At 40.7% G+C, this 20,151-nt stretch overlaps 1 protein-coding gene across 2 annotated transcripts; it reads left to right on the top strand.

Annotated features, from left to right (window-relative positions):
• Positions 1–287: 287 nt before the first annotated feature.
• On the top strand, positions 288–19,220 carry LOC113229739 (calmodulin). 2 transcript variants are annotated; one of them, XM_026463422.1, is made up of 4 exons: positions 288–630; positions 3,569–3,743; positions 16,413–16,655; positions 18,242–19,220. In XM_026463422.1, the coding sequence occupies exons 1-4, from the start codon at positions 628–630 to the stop codon at positions 18,268–18,270; spliced, it is 450 nt and encodes a 149-aa protein (XP_026319207.1). In that variant the 5' UTR covers positions 288–627; the 3' UTR covers positions 18,271–19,220. The 2 variants fall into 2 exon arrangements, with proteins under 2 accessions (XP_026319207.1, XP_026319205.1); XM_026463420.1 differs by lacking the exon at positions 288–630 and having other exon boundaries at positions 3,560–3,743.
• Positions 19,221–20,151: the final 931 nt, after the last annotated feature.

Genomic DNA, 20,151 nt, shown 5'->3' with positions numbered 1-20,151 from the left:
CGATATGGGGGCAGAAACCGCCTCGTACCGGTCAGCAGTCGTCAGAGAGCGGTTGATAACACGCCGTGCGAAACAGCCTCGACGCTGCGTCTTGTTGCGGCGGGAGCAACCCTGATTCGCCGCCGCCACCGCCGCCGCCGGCGACGGAAGCACGGCGCACCACGCGCGGCAGCGGCTGCTTCTTGCTGGCGGCTAGCGCCCCGCAGTGACGCATTGCAGGTGCGCGACGGCCAATCGGCGCGCGCCGCTCGCTAGTCCACGCCGCCGCACCCGTCTGATATAAAACCGACTATCCTTTGCGGATTAAATCTAATCCCGTGCTGTTCGTCCCGAGACATGGACTTCAACGCTCGAAAGATTCGTTTTTGAAATAAAACTACAAACGAGTGCAGTGTCAAACGGTTCTAAAAACCGGAAAACGGACATGAAATTTTGGCGATTCGAATAGTAAACTCGGAACGATTCGCGGCCGAACTCTAGCGAATCGCGGTTGCGAGTTTCCCGGCGCTGCCGCTCGCACGAAAGAGGGCGGCAGTATCGTGTCAAACGTCGGTCCGTGCGGTCGCTTTCGCGGCATAATCTGTGATTTTTTTTAGTGTAGCTCCAGATAATCCAAGTTAATCTACAATGGTGAGTGCTATTTCCGCTCAAATGTGATAAAAGTGCATTCAGGAGATAATTCAAAGTCGGTTGCTGGGTATATTTCGGAAATACGGTGAATTGGTGTTTATAGTGATGACGGCCTCCATTATATTATTGTGACGACCGTTTTTTACCGCATTGCGGATCGCAAAGCGTCGTGCCCAGGATGAGGATTCTGTGCATGTGGCAATATGTGAAAAGGTGTTTCTTCGCTAAATGCAAACATCCAGCGTTGGGTGAAGACCGTTACAAAGGGTCGAGAAACGTCTGTCGCCATAGCTCCGTACTAGGTGGTGCCGGCTAGATGACGTTATTTGGCTGAAGCCGGGTTGTCGATGACAGTCAAAAATGGCGCTGAGCGACCGTTACATAGAAAACAAGTGGTTTTTATAATATAAATGTAACGGCGGCTGGCGGCGCACCCTGTTGACGGCTCATCGATCGGCCGGGTACAACTGTCAAAACGCCCGTTGACTCATCGCTACGCTAGCCGATAATCCTCATACGCAATTCAATGTGGCCGTTATCGAAAAGGCTGGCCAGTTGGCGTCTCAGCCAAAGCGTCTGGAGCCTGTGCTCTGCTCCACCCCTCATTGACGCCGTTCTACCCTCGATTTCATCTGTTGATGCAACTCTCACTTCAGTTATACCCTCCTTTACTTCCCGACTACGCAAGTGTGCCCTAATTATCAAATGTTTGTGCCCCTATTATTATTGAGATTTCTGGCTTAGTGGTTCATTAGGTGGAATGAAGTGTGAAAGCAATTAGGTCATCTTTAAGCCAATAGTACTTTGCATTCTTTTATAATATTGAGTTCCGTCCTACTGTTCACATATGTGCACCCTTATATCTTTCAACTACATATTCCGCAATAGCCTAGTAGTAGTAGTTTCCTGTAAATCAATTAAGAGGAATTATTTTTTGTAAAGTAAGAATTAAATAAAGTGGACAGTTCATAAGAAAATCATATCAATTGCAAATGACCAATAAGGTGAACCCAATGTATTGTGATAAGTTTCCCACAATATAGTATAACTGAGATATTTTTCTACTATTGTTTCTGCTTATTCATCTTGCTGACAAGATGGATAGTTAAGTTTTTATAGCTGCGACATGGCATGTAATCATTATTGTATGTCTGCCATAAATATATTTTTAATCTGTTTGGTATTTTCCATGATGTAATCAGCTTAGAATTTTAATAGTTTTATAGGTGTGCATTCAATAAAGAACACAATTGTACAATGAGAAAAATTTTTTTCATGTACTTTATAACAGTCATGCATTAAACAAATTTATATAAATAGATTTGTGGTTTATTATCATAAATCAATTTATATTGATAGGTCAAAATCACTGATCAGAATTGAGGGACTAAATTTAGCTGAACTGAATAAAAGTTTTGGTGACAAATTATTATTTACTATTGAGTATTTGCTACAAATTACTATCTCAAAATAATAATATTCCAGTTGTGTTTCTATAGGTACTTTTTGATATTTATATATGTAGTATAAAGTATTTATAGGATGTATACAGCCAGCCATTTAAAAACTAAATGTGAACCAATATTTTTGAATGTTTAGAAAATAAACAGTTTAAAAAAATTGTTTTATAGTTATTGCCTTTGTAATTCAATTTAAGGTTAATACAATCTGTATTCGTATGTTTGGTGTGACTGAACTCGTACTGGGACAATGTACACGGTCATGACTTTTATGAAACTCTGCACTGTTCTTGGCAAAGTATTTTTTCACTTCTCAATGTCATTTAGTTATTTAACTGACAATAATAATAATCATTTACATTGTAACAATATAACTTAAAAATTAATGCCAGTATAATGGTTGTAGCATGCTTTACATGTTATATTTAAATTCTTCTTTTATTCTTTCCTCTTATTATCAAGTGTGTTTTTCCTTAACCAACTCAGAGCATTTTAATTACTTAGTGGCCTTGCCACATTTGCTTATCAGAGGCTTGATGGCTATGAAATGGGTACCTAAATGTGACATACTTTGTAGAAACCTAATGACAGGATAAAGACAATAAAGGTTGCATTATCAAAACCATTTTTTGATAATATGTTATTGCTTTTGTCGTGTACTCAACTAAGTAGGATTACTAATTAATAAAAGATTACTATTTAGTGACCTTACTATGTTTAGATAATTTCACTTTGATTTTGAGTTTATAAGGTGTGGGTTGGGCTTTCTGTTCTTTCCTATTTACTATGGTAACACGATTAGTATGTTATTGTTACTTTGACTTTTACGTAAGTTTCAACTGAAAAACATCACTAATAGCCCATAAACATGATTGGATGCGCCACACTATTGCCATTCTTGTTAAAATAGCAAATCTAACTGTTGTAATTAGAATTTTGCAATAAGCAATGGTTTGCCATTAAAACTTAAATTTTTATCAAAGTATGCTATATCATGGCATGATATAACATAGATTTAATTGTAATGCAGTAATTTTATCGCGCCGCAGTATGACGTGGCGGTAATTGCCACTGTAATCTATAGATTACAGTGGCAATCTTATCGCGGCTCTAGCTTATACTCCAGACCACTACCAACTCTTTTGTTGCTAATACTCTAACATAATGGTTGTCTCCAGTGTATGTGCCTCCATTGTTGTTTCCTATTTTTCATCTTAGTCCACTTGAAATTTGATTTCTAGGCACCTGTGTGTTGCATTAATTTTGCAGTTTCTTTATCTTGCCCATGTTATTATAGGAATAGCAAGTTTTGACAACTCAAGTTCATTCCTATATTGCTTTGTTGTTTACAATTTACTTGATCTTATTTAACTACAGCTTACTATAACAATTTTACTTTTTTTTTTCGTTCTATTTTCATGCTTACTTAAGACCCTGTAAAGCAGAGGTAATAAGTGAGTATGCATGCAATGTTACAGGCGGACCAGCTGACGGAGGAACAGATCGCGGAGTTCAAGGAGGCGTTCTCGCTGTTCGACAAGGACGGTGACGGCACCATCACCACCAAGGAGTTGGGCACCGTGATGCGCTCACTCGGACAGAACCCCACCGAAGCTGAGCTCCAGGATATGATCAACGAGGTTGACGCTGACGGTGAGTACCATGAAACATACCTAATATTTTGATAGCTACATTCTCATGCAGGAAGGAAAATTTTGAAATAAGAGGCATTGTGTTACAACAGCCATAGGTTCACCTATGACTGTTGTAACACAATGTGTTCAGGAAAATGCAATTATTTATAATTAGTTGTTTGTTACATAATTATATAATATAATAAAATCTTAGTGTGAAAGTCGATTCCCGGAAAGCCAATGGTAAGATAGCTTTCAACTCTCTGTACATCAACAAATTACGAAAACATTCTTATTTTAAAGTAATATTTCACTTTCACTGCCCATTCAGTAATAAAATATCGATAATATCTAAACAAAAAAGAAACACACGGGTGAAGTTTATTTTACTGAAGCAGAGAGTATTTCACAATATCCACAGTGAAATATTTGCGTAGGAATCTTCATTCGAGTGCAATTTTTCATAATACTTGTTATTTTCAAAGACTGATTTAGTTCAAGATTATTGAACCGGCAAATAAACAGCAGTCAAGTATCGATGGAAAGGCAACTCAGGATTTCAAAGATAATAAAACTGAAGTACTTAGAAATTATTTAAAACTAAATACTCATAGTATTGGTGTGTCCGAACCGAAAATGAACGAGTCTAGTATCGATTGGCCACTCACTCCGGTGTGCCCGCGGCGAAAGTTACCACCTGTCGCCTCGACTTCGCCTCGCGTTCGTTAACTCGTTAATTTACATCTACCGCCATGCGCCACCATAGCCCATCCCGTCGCTTTGATATGAAATCCATTCAATTTCCAAGCGTTGGCACGCCATACATACACGTTATGCGCTTTTACAGACTTTTACGACTTCCGCATTCTCAACCCGAATAAGTGGATTGTAAATTTAAATACGGAAAGGAATATTGATTATTAGGAATGTAGAAAGGCACTTAGATGTAGTTACTGGTGGCTGTGGACACTGGGCACGAGGCAATTATTGCGTTATCACCGCGCACGTTATCGCGGATTGCGTTATCGCATTCCCCTGATATTAGAGCGGCCGATTAGCACTGTAACGATAGCCGCTGCTTGCCTGGACCAGTGACTAATTCTGATTAAACAAAAACCCTCTAAGCCTGGTATTAGTCGTGCAATCAAATCACGTTCAAGATGTAGATTTCTGTAGCAAAAAGTAATTGTCTTGCATAACGCTCTACGCAACAACCTATCGATTTTTCCATCGTTTACAAATTTCTAGTTATTCGAGGCGTTCTGCGAAGTTATCGTCCTAGTTGGTTGTCTGCTACCTTTTTATCATACACCACTTATAATGTTGGCTGAAGAAATTACCATTAATTACTACAGTCGCGTTATAAACCTTCGGCTATTTTTAGAATGCTAATTGCTGCAGGCGAACAAACCAAATCGCCCAAATTGTGATGAAATAGGTCTGAATATTCAACAGCCATCACATTTCGTAAGTCTCGTAAATATTTTAAACACTGGAAACGAGTTTTAGCTTAAAAATTCAAACAACTTGCTATCCATTTAAGTATAAAAAGCGACGACATAATAATATATTGCAGCTGTCACAAATAAGATGTTTACCTTTTTCTGTGGTCTAAAATAATTTGCTCGTAAAGATAATTATCACAACGTTATGTTTTAACAGTGGAGTCGTAATATAAAAGAAGTAATTTATAGGAACTCTTGTTAACTGGAGCCAGCCTTATCTAAGCGTAATTTGTTCAAGCCTTAGCGAAGGCCTTTCGCAGTGATCTCGGAAACAACAAACTGTTGTGCGCAAAAACGTGACCGTGGCTGCGATTTAACGCTTCGCACGGCGCACACAACTGTTGATATTATATTCGGGGAATTCGGTGGCGAGCATGAACGATGTGCGCCGTGCCGGCCGTGACATTGCGCACAATCAATCTGTCAACTCTTCAACGGACCGAGCTGCTGCCGCCGCGCAATGATTAGCATGCCGCGCCACTCTAAACCTAGTTACTGAAAATTTATTAGTGCTACTAATGAATAATATATAAAAGAGAAACAATGTGAATCCATATTTCGGCATAACTTCAAATTTAAGTTGCGTACAATCGTGAATGTTTAGTAGGCGTAATTGGCTCACTGGGCCAATGGTGGACTGCGTCCTAACTCCTTTCCTAAGAGGAGACCCGTGCCCACCAGCCCGACTTATAATGGATTCACGGTGGTGATGATGATGCCAAAGCATGATTGCAAAGTGTGCCGGAACTAAGACCTCTTTCTTTGTCATGTTTTTTGTCACATTGATTGGCCCATATTTGCTAAATTATATCATTTTGCTTTCGAGTATATCTCGGAAGTGTTTTAGTTACCATCACAAAGTCGTCTTGATTGTGACAAATTATTTATAGTTTAGTGCTGTATATAGCGTATGAAAAGTGAAGTGTTTGCGATAATAACCCGAAATTCAATACAATTACGTATCAAACGTGTAATAAAAGACGTGTGTTGTGTACACAACTGTCAGGCTATAATCAGACTATGACAAAATGTACCATGTTTTGTTTACATCAAGCGGCCTTATTCACACGCTCGCCTGGTTTATAACAAAGTTTCCTTTGATTATCAGATATCGCTTGTAACGCTTGTTCGATTTTAACCTTGACGGTTGCTAAATGAGTTACTGGAGCTAACATTATGCTGGAAAAACCTAAAATATAAAATGGCAATTCCAAGTAAAATTAATAAAGTATGACATTATTTTGCAAGTCAGTCGAGCAGATCACGCCCGCTTGCAATTGGCGTAAAAAGTAATAAGTACCCCTACTTACTACATACTCGGTATTGTCTCTGCCGCGCAAGGACTGTCGGTGAATGAGTATATACGGAACTATATTATGCTAACGCAAAGAGCATCCAGTTCGACAAGGACGGTGTGAGTACAACAATGGCGTGTGCTAGCTAATTAGCACAACAATTGAGCGCGGATAATGCGGGAACACTAAACCCTCGCCGCGCTCACTCTTAACATAAAATAACACCGCATTGGCAAATTGTTAAATTATACAAGGAAATACATTATGTCGTCTCGTGGACAGACTTCGTGCAAATCCAAGCGTGGAGAGGTGACGAGCTCGTGATTCAAGATTAGATCACTCCTATACTGCCGCAGAGGAATACCGTGACATCATCTGTTAACAGGTATACTTGTACTAGGTGACTGATTTGTTTGGGAACATAATAGTCACAGTATAGTTTGTGTGGGTGATCAATAATAATTACCAGTGCCACGTATTACAAATTGGTTATCGCGTATAATTTAGGCATAAGTTTATCGTTAGATTGTTCATAATCTTGGTGGGACTAATTACCGAGCAAATGCTAGAATGTGTATGGAATTATTTCACAGGATCGATCTAGCGTACGCCCACCGAACGCGGCGGAGGTGGCTAGACACGTGATGAAGGTATTGTTCTGCGAGGCTTCTGCTTAAAATTCACATGGCAGACTAACCATCCGGAATATTGTTATATACTTCATATGTACATATACAGCTACATACTCGCACTGACTGAATAATTAATAGAATACTTCCCGATATTGTGCGGCGGCGATAAAAAAAAAACATTTTTACCTATACGGATTAGTTCCAGTAATGGGAAAAATACGAGATTACTTGAATATGAACAAAAATTTGAGATAAGAGACTAAAATTCGACTACAATACTGCCGTCCACTAACTAAAACGTAAATAAACGCTAAATAGCATAAGATAGAGCACAAAATTATCGTTTAAAAACAGTTAAAATTAGTTTACGTGTTCGACTTATCGGAACTTACACTGACGGTCCATAGCTGAAATATCATTAAACAATTTTAATATCCTAAGACTGAGTTACGGTTTTCTAAGATATCTCAAAAAAATATTTTGTCACTTAGCCGCGTTTTAGTTAACGGACGGCAGAATAAAAGACGGGCTATAAAAAAGTTTGACGACACAAAGACAACTTCTAATATGTCCATGGTAATGGGAGAGTTGGAGGCCCCCGTTTAACATACACGTATATTGAATCTTATTGAGAAAAATAATTATTTTATGTTCATAACGTGCCGAGGACATATTCGCGACGCAGTGTGAAACATTTTCTGCTGGCCGGGCTTTTTCAAGGGCGTGACGGCGGGGTATCACCTGCGGCCCTCTTACAAAGCACTATGAACAATTTGTAATTGCAAACACCAATTTATATTACGTGCCACATGGCAAGTTTCCACCGGCGCACTGAGCACACGCAACAATTATTTAATGTTTCTTCGAGCATCGATATATTGATATTGTTTACAATGCTCCGCAAATTCATCGCTCTTGGCAAACTTACTCCTCCTGCGTACGGTCCGCGCTTGCGCCGGCGCGCGTTAGAGCGCGTGATACTATATCAACAGCGCATTAACTTCCCTCGGAATGATTACTCTCGTGATTACAACAACTGTCTCCTCCGCGTTGTATTAGACAATTTGCCAAATTAAAACATTGTCTGGAAACTTCGTGTCATTCTGATTACGTAACGAATAAGATCCAAAAATAAATCTAAAAGAACAGATAATCCTCCACGAGGAAGTTCTTGCTCGCCCTTGACCGATGCCCTGAGCAGTGTCGATGGAAATAATCGCGGAGAGGCAGCTGCATCTAACAGAAGTGCAACTAGACTAATGTCAGCGATTTCACAAAAGCGTCGCGCTGACGCGCGCTAATATTTATCATCGAGCGTAACTCGTGTCTTCCGCGAAACCAGAAAATGACAGCGTATTGTAGTCGGCGACGACAGGGCGACGTAACACTGTTTATTTTGGTCATGACGAGCACGTCGAACTGGGCAGGGCGCGAGTGCGCGAGTGGCACAATTATTGTCTGAGTTGGCTCTACAGGCTTCCCCCCGACGGGAATCGGCGCAGCGCGTGGGCGGCCGGCGCCGCTCGCCCCCGCCTGTCAGCTGAGCCCGCGCTGCAACGCAAAGTTTCATTGACCTCTCAAGATCCTAGTTGAACTGCCTGTGCCGAAAGGGGAATTTACGACCTTTCAAAAGTTGTTTTATGCCACAGTATTTGTAGTATAACGAAAAGCAAAATATAACTTATGAAAATTGCATAAACTTATTTAGTTTGTGTAATTATTCATCATGGATAATATAACAGACTGATGGAACAAAAAGTTATTCACTCTTCACCTTCACCTCACATAAATAACCAGACTCTTAAATCAAGCAATACAAGCATTAACGTCTCACCAGTTCTATAATTAGTAGCGACCTAGTCGAGCAGGTTACCAAAGCCAAGGTGTAAAATAAAATTGTTCATAGATACCGTCGCGGCCCTTTCTATCTGCACAGCTATTAAGTGCAATTTAGAATATTAATGACCCGACTGCATGCAGACGACTCTGTAGGTGCAAATATGAAGGTGTAGCGTAACATGTGTGTGAGGCGGCTGAACTAGGATATTAGCGCGGCGCGCACACCGCCTCGCACGCGACCTACAATTAGGTAATTGTATCGAGGCACCGCGGTCCTTTACCAGCGACCTGTCCGGGTCAGGTAGCAACTAATCACCTCTCTTGGAGAAGTAAGGAATACACGTCGTTGATCGCAAGTTAGTTAGTAATAATACTTTTTCCAATTAAATGATTTCATTCTGCATTCGAAACTGTTCATTGCGTTTTAATTGCGTAAAGTCTATATTCGGCTAGCTAGTTATTTTAGTTAGGGTCATCGGGTGATTCTAAATTTGCTTGAACCCATTTGCGAGCAGAGACCGTGCCATCTCATTGTATGCGCGCAACGATGTGCCTGTTTACAGTTCTAATCCGGGATCACAATAAAAATAGGGTACTCGCCGGTCAAGCAACTCGGCCGATCGATCAGCCTGCTCCGGCTGCCATGCCGCCACCGCTTTGATCTCGGCGATGTAGCACTCCAATAAATTACACCACCTGATAATGATTCACGTCGTTATCTAATTGACATATTTCTTGGGCATGAAACCAACTAAAGGAAAATTCCATTCAATATATTTCTGAAAATAAGATGAAGTTGGAATCCTTTCTGCGTATTATTTTATATTTGATAACATTCCTACATAATCCTGATGTGTCGAAAGCTCCATTCCATCCAGATGTTTACCAGCGTCAGTTTGACCTATGCAGATAAAATTGGGTCAGTTTAGTCGCATTACTATGTAGCCAGCGTAGCATGGTTATTGTCTTACACAGATTTTCCCCGCCTACCATTTATTTTTCCCGAGCCTTCGCCATCGGAATCTATTTTTGGAATCGCCAATTACTGACAAACTTTCTTTTCCGTAATTTGTTTCCTTCATTGTCAATACGTGGGGCAGACTGAAAGTTCCTGACACTGGCCACTTGTAAAAGAAACTAAAAAAATACGAGATTTGAAAAAGGAGCTTTGTGAGTAGGATACTTTATGAGACTCATTTGTTTTTTCATTGTGGCGCCGTTTTGAAATTTGGGTCGATATTACAATGAATTTCAGTCAAGGAAATTTTCGGCCCATTATTTTCTACGATTTTCGATGTGGCTTAAGTCAACAAGAGAGTTGTCAGAGACTTCAATTGGCATTTGGTGGTGAAGCCCCATATCGTAGCTCTATCTATTCGTTGTTCAGTGAATTTAGACGTGATCCTCTCCATGACAATATGCGTGAAGGTCGGCCGGCGACGGCCGTTACCGACTTTAATACTGATACCGTATGGCAACTGATTGAAACTAACAGAAAATTCGTACTGCATTTAGGCATACAGTACTAAGGCATTGGAAGAAGCCAGGTGCAAAAGATATTGCATGTGCATCTGGAGGTTCGGAAACTTGCACTCGAATACCAGAAACGACTACGTATAGAGTGGAGCCGTAAAGTGATAAAAAAGTTTAATAGAGGACAATCATTGTATATAATATCGTGACAGGTGACGAAACCTGCACAGAAAAAAAGGATTTCTACTAATAAGAAAGAGCAATTTCTCAAAATATTTGCTAATTCTGAAAACATATTTATTAAAAGTAATAAAATATTGTCATTACAAAAATACTACGTATCTTTTTCTAATACAATTTTACTCTTAACTTTATTCTAACTTTTAGACAAATACGTTCACTTCAAGATGTTATTTCATTTCTAATCAATTAATTGGACATTACTTACATCAAGAAATTTTTACCTCTTACATCAAATTTAAATAATCTAAAATTAATTCAAAATTTCTTAGGTGTATTTTAAGAAAACATATTCTTAAACAAAAAAGAAGTAGTTTGCTATTCAAATTAATATTCTAAATTCTAGAGTATATTTTTAAAGCAACATTTCGTTGCGTTTTCATAGTCAATGTTGCCGTGACATGTCGCCGAACGTGCACGCGGTAACAATTACTTGTGCTTGTAACCATAAAAATCATAAACAGTCATTTATCCAAAGAAACAATACGTAGTATCTCTAGTTTGTTGGGGTGTTATTTATAGTCATAATTTAAGAAATTTGGTTTCAGCATGAAATCAAACTACACTTGTAACAAGCACAACTTTAACATGCAATTAGTTCCATCACGCCACTGCTAAATAGCATTAGTTGTACTCTGAAACACACTATCGTTTTGTTAACTTCAATAGTATAAGTCATCTCATATATTTTGAATTGTTGTGCTTTCAGTATTTGAGAAGATTCCATCCTATTTCTGCTACTTTTTAAGGTGTTTGGTACTGAACTGTGTGCTTTCACGCCAGTGAGACGTACTGTTGGGTCCGTAACCCTGTAAATTTCACGCCAGTGAGACGTACTGTTGGGTCCATAACCCTGTAAATTTACCCTTTTTGATATTAGAAAACATAAATCTTCCATCAAATAATTAAGTACCTCTCAATTTTTCATTCTTTTTTCTTTTTCAAGTCAAAATCGGACATTTCTAATAACTAATAAATATTTTGTTGAATCTAGAGTAGCTTTGTGACTTGAAGTAAATTAATTTGCTCTTGGATTAAATATTTCTGTCTCATAACTAAAATACACTTTTGAGAAGTTTGTTTACTATTATCAAGTAATTATTCTCTAGCGTCTATAGGGACAGGATCGTTTTGTTGGATTTAATAAATTTGTCTTTTTCTAAGTAATCTGTTTTTACCGTGTTACCGGTTAAAAACCCAGTCCGCAGAATGGGTCTTTTGAAGATTTGCGGACGAAAGTTATGAAACGTCGGAGCACTGGTAAGAAAATGGTTGCTTCTTTCTTCGGCAAATCAGGACATTGCACTACTGCAGCCCTTGAAGACCAAAGGACAGTGACTGCAGATTGGTGTGTAAAACTTGCTAGCCCAGAGAGTTAGAAAAAGTTCGCGAAAAGCGTCCTCAAAGCAATATCTACATTCCGCTAAGGATACGAATGCGCATTTGAAGGCCCCAAATGTGGAGCTGATGACTCATCCGCGATACAGCTCAGACATTGCACCATGCGACTTCTTTTTATTTCCAAAAATCAAAGATAAACTTAGAGGTTTACGATTTACAAGCCCGGAAGCGGCCGTGAATGCTTTCCACGAAGCCACTGAAGAGGTACCTACGGCAGACTTGATCCTACAGCTTTTCACAATGGTTTTAACGAATGCAAAAGTATGTGAACAATGAGGGCGCATACTTTGAAAAACGATAAATCTATTATGAACATAATATCTAATCCAGAAACTTCCAGCATGGCCTAAGTATTGTTACACAGAAAAAAAGGAATTCTATTAATAAGAAAGAGCAATTTCACAAAATATTTGCTAATTCTGAAAGAATATTTTAAATTTTGTGTTATTGTTAACTTTTATTAAATATCATTTTAAAAATAAGATTAAGATCAAAGCGACTCTATAGTTTCTTTGTTGTAAATATTTCAATCGCTTGTGGTTCAAACGATTGAAAATGGCCAAGAAGTTTATATATAAGCTTCTTGAAATTGACGTAACGGGTCTTCTTCTATCTTTTAATTATTTGATTATTTTGTTTACTTTTGTAATTTATATTTACGATTCATTTATATATAAATTGTTAAGACTATATGACTGTACAAAATAACACTTTTAAATGATAACTGTGATAACGCAATTTATTTGTTTAGTGCAAATATGATACAAAATCCTGTTTTTACACTTTACTGCAGTAATTTTTACAAGTTATTATATAGTACTGCATGATTGACAACCGCCTGTCAGTCGAACAAAGACTGTTGCGCGATTGACGCTCTGTATGCCATTTTAACGCCCTATAGGTGCGGACACTTTAGCGCGAACCCGACGTCCATTTGTTGGTAGGTCAATGTATCAAGTAATTATTCTTTAGCGTCTATAGGGAGAGGATCGTTTTGTTGGATTTAATAAATTTGTCTTCATAGAAAGAATTTTGTCTTTTTCTAAGTAATCTGTTTTTACCGTGGACGAATTCAGGCAACTCATCTCAAGCATCCTGTCTTATAGCTAATCATTTTCTGACACTGTCATATCAGCAATTATGAGTCCAAATATACATTATTTTCTCTTATTACGATACTAAAATAATATTTCGTAGCAAGATGTACACTACAACAGAAATTCTGTCCCAAACTGACGCTTCTGAGAAACGGTTCTGGTTAATGTCAGTAATGACGGGCCTGGTGTAAATCTGGCAAAATGGCGGCCGCTGACGGAGAGCTAAAGTCCAAATACTAACGTATGGTAGCCCAGATTCACAAGATAGGGATAGACTTGTTCTGGATCGACACAAATATATCTGCGCATAATTTTCTTCCGGACATTAAAAAGAGTAAAGACATACTGAATCGAAATAGTTGAGAAATTACTGTTCATTAACTAAACACATTGAATTTCAAACATAGAACTAAATTGTTTCTTCTATAATGAATGCAATGAAACAACACGGTATTAATGCAGCGCGGTAATTTAGCACGCAAACAAATCGCATCGAAACTCGTAGCCGGCACGAGGCGTGTTCTGACCAATAACAGTCTATAAAGCAATGCGACAGAGATGGTGCAGCTGTCGCAGAAAGGGCTCGTGCGGAACTGGCTACGCGCCAAACTATCTTCACTTCGCCTATCGCCGCACATTATGCGAATACCGAGCCCATTGTTGATTTAATCGCTGCAAATACTATCAGGACTGATAGAGCGACGCTCAGAGTAGTACGGCCTTGCATAACACATCCTCCATTTTACATTACTTTTTCTCTTTGCCGCTGCACTGTGATAACGTCATCAAACCATCGAAGTACTAGTTCTGCGTTGCCTAAGACACTTGCCGTTTTATTGCACTCTAATTATGCCATTTGCGTATCAAATAAAAATATAAATGTAAAATACCATATTATCGCAAGATATAACTGTTCAGTTTCTTGTTTTAAAATAATTCTATGCTCAGTTTACCCATGAAGTGGGTATAAATGATAAAACACAGATGCAACTATTATTGTACTACCCACACATATATTTTTATTCCCATTTGTATAGCGAACGGCTGTGGGTTGGAATTTCTTGCCCACAGACTTATTCCCAGAACGCTGTAACTTGTACATGTGCATGCTCCATCGTCGACCTCGTCGTCACTTTCCATCAGGTGAGATGGTGGTCAATTGCGCACATTCTTTCACATAAAACATACTATTACATGTAGATAAAACTGATATCACGATCAAAGTATACCCATTGGAAGTTATCAGTTGCCACTACTAAGCGATCTCGCGATCAGAGTATACTTACTCGAATCGACAATATTTCTTATTTATGTATAATTAACAAATATTTTATTTTCTTACACTGCGCTACATTAGAGTAAAATATAGCCTCAACTCATAAACATACATAATATGTATGAGTCATACCCGCGGCCTTGTCGACCCACTCGGTAAGGCTTCCCACTCCGCGTTACAACAAGGAATTGTATGTTTGTTGCTACACTTAAACCTTAAGCCGTTACTAATGCTAGATCGCAAGTTTCCGAAAAAATTTAACGCTTAAAACTGAAAAATCATGAAGGCACAACTAACTTAGAAACTCTAATGTGAGACGACAATGCATGTCGACAAGGTTCTTGCATCGTTTCACTCAACGCCATAATAAGTATACCGGATCTAGAAAGTAATATTGTAGCAGATATTTTCTATGATGACATTGAGATGTGCTTGATTCTATAGGAGACACTATTAGCGATTATTGCTTTGACGTTACTTTGTCAAAGTAACAGGGATATTCCATAATGGAATCTGTCGACAACAAACCCGAGTTCCTACAAAAATATTTCAAAGTTCAAGGTGAAACATTTTCGTTAACGCAGCTTGAATAAAAAGAGTGCAATGAAGGTGTTCCCAAGGGACCGGCTCGCCGGCGCTGCGGCTTGTAGAGTGCCTGAAGGACATTTGGAAGAACGGTAAATGCCGCGCCTTGGAGTTATGATCACCCTTTCCCTAATTAATGCCCGGAGTAGGTGAAGCGCGGACGGGTGCAACAGCAAGAATGCGGCGCGCGCGCACCTCGGTATTTATAGTGCGCACGCTGCTCTCGGAAAGGTTAATCCCAGAATTAGCGCGCCAAACTTAACTTTCGTTAATTTTTACCACCTGCCCAATGGGCAGTGCTTATTTCCCCACTCACTGTGCCAACCCGTAGGGCTAACACGACAAGCCACGACTTGCGCGAGAGCGACATAAAGCGCGAAATCTCCATGAAACAATTTCATGTAGCGCTCGCGCTGGTCGCATCCTGTTGTTCTAGCCCTACTGACGAACTCAATTGTCTTTCCTAATCTGTAACCATTGATCGTAATCGTAACATAGGCCCATGTAATCACATACCGTATCTATCGTAGCATTATTAGCTTTTGTTCACGACCATAGTACAAGTTAGGATGTGCGTGAGCACACTTTGGAAAGGCGGTACGGGTGACATCATATGACCAAGTTCCAATATTTACCCGCGATGAAACAGAAACGTGATGAATGGTAAACGTTTTTTTTGTTGATATCATCACTGATACGTGTCATGAGCAGCATCCTTCTATTTTCATCAACATGTTTTTTGAAAATGCAAATGCTGCCGAAATATTGTACAAACTTATAAATGTTATTTCATTGAAGTCATAACACGAATCTGCAAAGTTGCGTTGACTGGTACCCCATAACACAACCCGCGTTTATTGCGCAGGCTAATATTTACAGTTGATGTAAATCTATACATCAGAACCATAAATTAAAAATGCCACCATAAATTCTTTTTTTTTTTGCGCTTTGGTCAAGCATGTACCAACAGAAGCTTTGGGATTTTTCTCCTAGTTTATTCACTGATGAATGTAGTGGGCAGTGTTGATGCTGAACATATGGCTGCAATAACACGTTTATTGCTCCGACGTTTTCATTCCGCCTCCGTTTAGAAAACCTATTTATCACTTGCCAATTAATTGGTCCACTTGTGTTTGGTTGAATATAATGTAAATCGCCAGCGTGACTTGATCTTGTATTTTGCCCACCAACAGCCTTAATGTTGGTGTTAGTGGATGTAAATCCGTATGATTGGTGTTCATCCACCTAATTGTTGAAAAACTCAAATACAAACCAAACAGCCCATTGTAAATGTTGTGTACAGAAAGTAATATTTGTCTAACTGGGTGATGTTAACATATTCCAGGCAATGGTACGATAGACTTCCCCGAATTCCTGACAATGATGGCGCGCAAGATGAAAGACACGGACAGCGAGGAGGAGATCCGCGAGGCGTTCCGTGTTTTCGACAAGGACGGCAACGGGTTCATCTCGGCCGCCGAGTTGCGCCACGTGATGACTAACCTCGGCGAGAAGCTCACCGACGAGGAGGTCGACGAGATGATCCGCGAGGCCGACATCGACGGCGACGGACAGGTCAATTACGAGGGTCAGTATCCACCGCTGCACCGCGGCAATACCACCACCCTTCACCGAGTACTTTGTAGATAGCTCATAAGTATCATTACGGTACACGTAGTTCTTTATTGACGGATCACACTCGGCTTTTGGATACTTCATAAAGTCATTTCGATTAGCGGCAAAGCAGCGCGGCTGCGGCGGTGCAAGCAGAAGAGTTCTTCACTTACATCGGCCGTGTTTATACGGCTTATTACGGCTAGCGCTATAGTTTGCAGGTGACTAAACATAGCTGCAGATAAGAGGTTATAGACGAGTCGAGAGGCACACATACAAGTAATTTATCAAGCGTTGCTTCGTACGAAGAACTCGCGCACCGCGCGACTGCACATTGTGGTTGCTGTCCTTTTAATCGGGGGCTCTTGTAGCGCTGTTGTCGCACAGCAAATTGTTCACAGAACGCGAGCAGAGCGGACAAGCAACACTGTTGTCACGCTGTTGAAATAGCTCTTATTTGGGATAAGGTCGCGTCATGTAAAGCCTAATTATGATCGGTCGCCGACTTTGATTGACGATTGTCCTGAACGATTACCGTTGTATTAACCGAGCGCGTTAGAAGAAATCGTTGTAAGATCGCGGACTAGTAACAGAAGGTGTCATAATCGAGGCTCTGCTTGGAGAATGTTGTTTAGTGTTAGCGCTGTGGCACGCACCACCCTCTGCAGCGCATCGACGGCGCGGCGCCGTTGAAGTGCGACTGTGACGGACCGAGCTTCTCTCTCTTGCAGACTTCCATGCCCTCGCCAAAATGGTATTCGCACGCGGCGACTCCAGCCGTTAGCGCTTCGCACTGTGATACTAGTAGTTACTAACTTAAACAAGACTCCACGATAACGCTGTGATCTCGAAACGATTTCCCGTAGAGTAGACGAGCCACGCGACGCCCCGCCCGACACTAGGTACATGCCGCCGTCCTCATGGTTTGCTGCTCGTTATTAACTGTTCCTTGACTGTTAGCTGCCACCCCCGCTCCCCCCTCCTCACACACCGGTCCTCCCCGCTGGGTCCCCGCTCACTTTCGACCGTCTCACTCGCTCGCCTCGCCGCGCGGCGGATCGGCTGCAATTTTGTCCCTGCCGACAAAATTCCACTCGGCCGCCGCACACGGACCGTCACCCTCCCGTGTATGGTGCATGTGTCTAATTACCTATCTAGCATTCTTTAGAAATACCACCTGCGACCCCGTGGAAGTCGCCCTCTGGCTCGGCCGCGTCCGTCCCGTGGTATTTCGCAGCTCTTTAGTGGCATGTCGAGGCCGGCCTTCGGTTGTCGTTGTCGCGGCGCACCGCGCGGCCGCCCGGGCGGCACCCGCCACGCAACCGCCACGCGGGCGCGCGGTGCGCGGCCTGCATCATTTTATTTTTATTCATATTAATCAATCTAGTGGTTTTCTGTCTTAATGAATTAGCAGTCACTCGTAGATATTTCTGTTTCTGTCGGTTACTATCGTTGTTTTGTGTTAATATTTTCGTATTAACCGTTTTGGCGTAGCGGTGTGCGCGCGGTTCGCGCCCTCCTCGCCGACCGACACTGACGCTTCCTTTTGTTTGTTTGCAGAATTCGTGACCATGATGACGTCGAAGTGAGCCGCCGGATAGTGTGTGTGTAAAAAGCAGAGAATTTAAATATACATTTTGTTTCATGACACACAATATTACCATCGTATTGGACCTGCATTTCTCTAGTGTTTGCGATAAATTAAATATTGTCATCGTTTCAGTTCACTGTAATTGTGACGTGTGGCGCGCGGCGGCGGGCCGGGCCGGGCCGGCGCGCCTTTTTATTTAGATTTAAAGTATTCCGTTAATTTTACTATGTAAGAAAATTTTAACTGTAGCGGTGGGAAAACGAATAGGTGTGCGTCGCAATGTGATGGTATAAGTCTCGGGTTAGTGTCGGCTCATAATTTATATTTGTGTATATTTTCGCTGCGGCGGCGCGGCGCGGCCCGCCGCGGGCGCCGCCCCGGCCTGTAATTATGTATGTGTGCGTGCGTGCCTCTGTTTGCGTCGCGCCCTAGTATATGCGGTGCTAGCGTCCGCACCTTTCCGATACATTTTAATGTGTAAATTTTTTTCAAGTACGAGATATTTATAAAGTACGTGAAGATAAAAATGAAAAAACAAAAAAAAAATAGTGTGCCCGTGTAAAGCGGTGTAACCCAGTACAGCACTGAGCCGTCTCGCACGGCGGCCGCGTCTGGCCCGACGGCCGCGCCTGGCCCGACGGCCCGATGGCCCGAAGGGCGCGGCCGCCGCGCGAGCGTGAGACGCCCACTCCGTGTACATTATGATCATAATAAATGTTTAAATTTAACTAACTCAGTAAACGAATAAACTAGATTATTATTGGTACTGCATTAATTGTATCTGTAAATGAACTCGATAAATATTATATTTCTATTGTTGGTGAAACTAATTCTATCGAATGGAAAGTGCTCCGCTCTGTTATCTCTTACCACATTTAATTCATTCTGTTATAAATTTTACAAAAAGACATACTGAAAATAAATGTTTCTTCATTTTTAGGTCAATAAGCATCCGTGTTTTATTTCCCCGTTCTGTCTGTCCTCGCTATGTCGCCTGTTTCGCTGTATTGTTGCCTCCTCTTATCTTTCTCTCTGGAGTAGCATCTACTCCACATCATAGATAATGAATCTTGTACTTTCTAAAGGTGTGTCCAAACACGGCGTGCAAGGTGCGCGGCAGCTACGCGCGGCATTCGCGGGACACAAGTTTGCCGGCAGGTAGCTCGCGGCTGCCGCGCGCGGCAGTCGTCCAATCATAGCGCGGCAAGCCGCGCGCTGCAGCCGCGCTCGAATGCCGCTTTATGTTTGGACACACCTTAAGACAGCAATCGGACCAAAGCTAAGCGGGCTAGGGCAGAAATATAGTTCTCGAGATTGAAAAATGATTCCATCAGAATAAGCTTATTCCCGCGTGAACAGTAATGCTCAGGCCACAGCAGGCTGTCCGTCAGTATGGCTGGACCACAAACGAAATAATAACAAACTGTGCTCATTATTTACTACGTATATTGTACTACTTAGTATCTTTATTGACAAATTTTTTACCTTAGCGGGAACGGAAATATTAAAGAAATAAACTGGCCAGTCATTCCTGACGTCAGGTTGGCTGGACTACTTTACATTTTTCATGATTCTTCCAGTATATAATTTACTTTTTTTATCTACTACCTAATTTCTACCTAAACATACTTTGTTTTCACTATTTTAGGAAGCTTCTATAAAAAGTTATTTAAAAGAAAATAAAACTCCTTTGCAAAAGGTATCTTCTAAAAAGACATTTCATCTTCTCCGTGTAATTATAACTGATTATAATTGTGACCGTCGGATGGCTGGTCGCATCGAGTGTATATTCAAGATTTGTTACCTTTTGTAAATAATTGCTACCTTTGATATGTTCTAAGAATAAAATTTTTATTGAATTGATATTCAATTATTTTTT

This window comes from Hyposmocoma kahamanoa, unplaced genomic scaffold, assembly GCF_003589595.1.
Source record: "Hyposmocoma kahamanoa isolate Upper Pololo Valley unplaced genomic scaffold, ASM358959v1 62, whole genome shotgun sequence".
Taxonomy (NCBI): domain Eukaryota; kingdom Metazoa; phylum Arthropoda; class Insecta; order Lepidoptera; family Cosmopterigidae; genus Hyposmocoma; species Hyposmocoma kahamanoa.
This window is presented reverse-complemented; position numbering and strand designations above follow the sequence as displayed.